Source organism: Teleopsis dalmanni, chromosome 1, assembly GCF_002237135.1.
Source record: "Teleopsis dalmanni isolate 2A chromosome 1, ASM223713v2, whole genome shotgun sequence".
In the NCBI taxonomy this organism is placed as follows: domain Eukaryota; kingdom Metazoa; phylum Arthropoda; class Insecta; order Diptera; family Diopsidae; genus Teleopsis; species Teleopsis dalmanni.
Window position 1 is genome coordinate 232,731,807 of NC_051846.1, and position 5,238 is coordinate 232,737,044.

The 5,238-nt window shown below is 33.2% G+C and overlaps 1 protein-coding gene across 1 annotated transcript; it reads right to left on the bottom strand.

Annotated features, from left to right (window-relative positions):
- Positions 1-1,173: 1,173 nt before the first annotated feature.
- Positions 1,174-4,490, bottom strand: LOC119672653 (pancreatic triacylglycerol lipase-like). The gene is made up of 5 exons (XM_038083761.1): positions 4,270-4,490; positions 4,041-4,202; positions 3,260-3,733; positions 2,983-3,157; positions 1,174-1,854 (listed from the first exon to the last, which is right to left on the bottom strand). Exons 1-5 carry the CDS (start codon positions 4,390-4,392, stop codon positions 1,445-1,447), a joined length of 1,344 nt encoding a protein of 447 aa, XP_037939689.1. The 5' UTR covers positions 4,393-4,490; the 3' UTR covers positions 1,174-1,444.
- Positions 4,491-5,238: the final 748 nt, after the last annotated feature.

A 5,238-nucleotide genomic window follows, 5' to 3' on the forward strand; every position in this document is an offset into this window, starting at 1 on the left:
ATGAGATTTTTTAAAACTCAAATCCATAAATGATCAGGTAACATATAACATTATAAGAAGTCTGGTAAGAAGTCCGTGCAACAAGCATTTAATCACTAAGCAAGTGGGCAAAAAATAAATCATAAAATTATATATATTATATATATATATATAATTATATATATGGTGGTTTGCTACTATACTTTCGAATCTGTCAAGGATTTCATTTATATTGGCATTGGAGATCAGACTAAGAATCACCTTTGCTAATAGATGCAACTGTGGGTTCAATAGTCATTTGGAATGTATAGCTCTCTCTTGACAAACAAAACTTACGCTTTAAGTACGCTCTAGGTCGATCATCCTATCTGTGCTTCTGTGTTTCGCAGAAGCATAGATGTTATCACAGAATGATGAAGCTTTCGAGAGAAGCTTCCGAGGAGGTTTTCGAGACAAAAGTTCTTCGTAAGATGTTTGGTCTTCTACGAGTACCCGATGAGTACCATGTCCGAGATAACCACGAGCTGTACGTGCTTTATCACGACATTGATACAATCGAGCAAATTAACATCCAACAGCTTCGCTAGCTGGGTCATGTTGTGAGAATGGATGAAGATGCTTTAGTGAAGAAGGTATTAGAAGCGATAGTTTGAGGAAGAAAGCGTGAAAAAAGACCGTGTGGTTCTAAGAACGGCGGGGGGCCATTCGTCGCCAGCGACGACCAAGTGCCGTTCAACGCCTCCCAAAAGGGCTTCACAAGCAGGTCCCAGTGGATTACAACAAAAACAACATATACCGTGAAGAGTGATCAAGTTAAGGAAGCACTGGAGAGAGCGCGCACGTAACAGAGGAACATTTAGAGACATGCTTCGTCAGGTCGAAACTCGTTAACGCGTTAATAGAATCATTTAAGCAAGCAAGTGTTGCCAAAGTTAATAAAATAAAATTTATAAACTCTTACATATGTGCAAAAATTTTATTTTTCAATTTTCAAGTTTTCATTAAAATATATTAAATTAATATAAATATATAAATTAATAAATTATTTTAATTAAAAATAAATTAAATTTCTTAGTCTAATAATTAAGCTACATAAATTATAGTTAAAAGTATTTACAAAATGTTTTAAATTAAGTTGAATAAATATTAATATTTTGTGATTTAATAAATTACATGATGATTTTATAAATATTATATAACCCAATATATATATATGAACAAAAAATTTTAAAAAGAAAATTGCATTGCTAATGGTTTTGTCAGATATTCTATTACTAGCTTTAAATAATATAGGGGAATGAATGAATGAATACTTTTCTAATAAGATATCGCAGATAAAAACCATATTTTCATTTAAGGCAGTTCACATCAAGCCGTTTTTCATTGTAGCTGTTCCCATTATAAACTGCACTCATGAACAGTTCCGATCACCGCCGCTGTACACATAACGCCTTAAAATATGCTATCATTTACAATATTTTGCGTGAAATACATTTTCGCCAGAAAGAACTGCGCTGCCATCCAATGGACACAATTTCAAATAAATATTTTTGAATTCCAATGATTCTACGATAATGTAGTCCAGGTAGATGCGTGGTGAGGCGAGTATACGCCATGTTAAAGGATTTAAGATATTTGTTTGATATTCCAAAAATACGGTAGCAAATGCAGGATCACGCAAATCTTTACCTGGCACCAAAGCACTATACTCGAATCCTGGCTCGTAGTACATTGGCTTGTGGGTGAATTTAATTCGCTCTGTTGTACGTTTACTGCTGTTGCTGTGCAAACGTAAAAATAATGTACCGATTTCGCCGCCATGGTTCAAAGACACATCGCTGCCAGAGACACGTACGGTGACTTTGTAGTGAGCGCCTAAAATATGCAACAAAAAATATTGTTAGTATTGTTGAGCGAGAAAAAGTTTATATATCGATATTTATATCTTTAATATTTAAAGATATCAATTAATAAAATATTATAATTACACCAAAAATTAAATCACCGCTTATCGCTTCTAACCAGACTACTAGAAAAATATGTTATATGCCATTTAAAACCAATGAGTAATAAGAGATTTCCGAAACAGAAGCGGTGCTGTGGTATATTATAATCAGAGATTGTACATCAACCAAACAAGACACCAAATTTTATTATAAAAGAGAGAGACAAAAAGGAAAAGGAGACGGGCAGCCAGAGAGGGGGAGAGGGAGAAAGACAGATAAAGATAGAGACACTCTTTCTCTTTATTAAGAGAAGTAATTAAAAGAGTAAAACAGCAACCAGGACCCGGTATTCCAAGTCTGCTACGGAATACAGTAAAAGCACTTAAACGGGCACTAACTATACCTAGACAGTTAAGAGAACTGTCTTTTTGAAATAGCTTACTTCGTATGAAAAATTAAAATTTGCAACGAACAACATTACATGATTAAGAGAGATTCTTTTCAATCTCGCTCAATTTCAACCGCTCAACTCTTAGGAGCGACTGTCGAACACAGTTCAAACTGTGTTTTAATTATATTCGCACCAAAAACCTTAACGATCTTTTAATATTTTTAGCAACGATATCCATCGTATGAATGGACAAGTAGAAGTCCAATAACTGAAACCCCCGCGGGAACAGGAATAGATTCCCAAGGTAAGACATGCCTGTCGTTAGAGGCATCTAAAATCTAGTATGCATCATTCGATACTGTTTGGAGTAAAAGTAATAGTGAGTTTCACTTGTGGTACCTGACCGAAGGTATAAATTTGGCACCAGGGGAGTTAGGACCCACAATTTCGGCTGACCTGATCATTTAAATGAATGGGTCGCTTAAATGGAAGTATCGTGATAGCTGTGGTTAAAATCCAAAATTTAATAATTTTAAATTTCTGTCTAATAACTGAATTGAACGCACTAGTTCAATTGAATTCACTCTGTACAATTTTGTAATTTCCTTCGTGACTTTACTTATAAAGAATAATAAAAAATATTCATTAACAATAATAAATACTTACGGCAAAATGGTTTGCTATCTCCAGTCATCAAGTATAAAACTGGTGGCTTATTGGACTTCACAAAACTAGCTCCCCTAATCAAGTGATGTTTGTAATCATCAAAACTATGGTATCCCATACGCATGCAAACATGATCTGTAGCATCACAAGAGGAACATTTACCCTCTTTAAAAGCCTATAAAATAATTACAATAAATAAGATTAAACAATTGTAGAAATATGAAATCATTTATTGTATAATATACGAGTATAGTAAAAATTGTAAGTAAATGTTTACCTCAAATGATTCACAGGTGACGCCCATAAATGGACACTTCGTGAGAATACTTTCAGTAAAATATTGATAACTGCGTATATGATTGCAACCTAAAAACTCTTGCATACTCTCCATAAGTGTACTACGACGATTCTTCATATAATCCTGTAATCTAATATCACAGCCTGGATTATCGAAACCGTCATTTGGATAAAAATCTACATGACCAATACGTTCATGTATGCCCAAACCACCTTTCATCAAGGGATTTGCATCAGTGTGTATGATATCAACGAAATGAGCATCAGAACGATCCAATCGTACAATGGGATCAGTATCGGTAAACAATGGAGCAGCTGGATCCAGTCCTGTAATACGACCAAGCTTAAGACCAAAATCACGATGCAAGGTATAACCAGCATAACCTGCTAAGTGTGCGCCTAATGAGTGACCAATAAAGTGTACATTGTTAATGTTGCTTAAACGAAGTTCCTCCTTTAAAGAGAAATAGAGAATACATTTATTATTATTATGGTAAGTTTTAACAATAACAATAATTATAGTTATAGTTTTGAAAATAGTGAGAATAATAGCAATATTTATTTAATAATTTTTTTTAAAAATTTTTGTCTTAACCTATTACTTGACGGTGCTAGAAGAAGGCGGAATTTCTTGAAGCCTAATTAAGAAAAAAATAATTTTTTTTTGCCTATCCGCTCAATATAAGCTACACACACTGGTGCGTTTTCGCACCATTGTCAGGTAATGGGTTAAACTTAAGATATATATAATCTATACTTACATATATCATATGTATTACATGCGCCGTTATAGCACCCACTAAACGTATATTAGCAACTGCTTGCACATATGGTGGACTTGAACCACCACCCCAATCGATCAAAACTACAGCAGCATTGCCCTCTTTTTCTTTTGTAAGTAAAGCTTTTCCCATGTCTAACAACTAAGAAGAAATAAAGATGATCATTAAATAAAAAAATTTTAGAAAAAACAATCTTTAATAAACCTACCCATTGCATTTGTCCCATTTCTAAATAACCATGCGACAGAAAATATATCTTCCCTTTTGGGTTTATACCCATATGTAGTACCGCTTCTGGATCATTCAAATCAATATACTTCGGATTTTCCATAGATCTTTTCGTATAAACTGTATAGTGTGGTTCGATTTGTGAAGGCTTTTGTGGGTGTACATTGATTTGTCGAGTATTTGTAGTCCACGGTCCATTTAATGGAAAGCAACCATAAACTCCATAACATTTCACTTCATTGATGTCTAAAAAAAATATAGTAGAATATGGTAGAAAATTAATGAAAATGACGGTAGAGTAAAAAATAATAAAAAAAAAAATAAAAAATCATAAATTTAAATTAACAAACTTTAATTTTATTTAGAGAAAGCCTGATGCCGACTCAATAATAAAAAGGACCAATTTTTTAGATTAAATAGCTTTGAATTCAGATTATTTACTAGTTTCTTCACTGTATATACTCCTAATTCTACCACACTACAAAAATCTTTTTAATGCACACCGACTACTACAGATTTTGTAAAATACAGACTGAAACCTTTGACCAAGTTAGCTGCTCGTGCTAAGCGATTGCTACGAAAGGTGTGCAGTATACTCATTCTGGAATCTAAAATCAAGAGACATTATAAGCTTTGTTAACACCCTTCATTTGTCCAAGTAAACTTAAATGATAAACTAAATATGGTATTTTTGTTTTTTAAAATATACTAACTTTTATTTCGAAAGTTTTTTTGTGTATCTCTACACGTGTTTCGGCAAATTCGCTTTTGCCTTCATCAGGAGAATTCCTAATATTAGGAATTCTAGGAAGAATCTAGGAATCAGGAGAATTCCTAATATTAGAAATTTTCCTGATGAAGGCAAAAGCGAATTTGCCGAAACACGTGTAGAGATATACAAAAAAACTTTCGAAATAAAAGTTAATATATTTTAAAAAACAAAAATAAC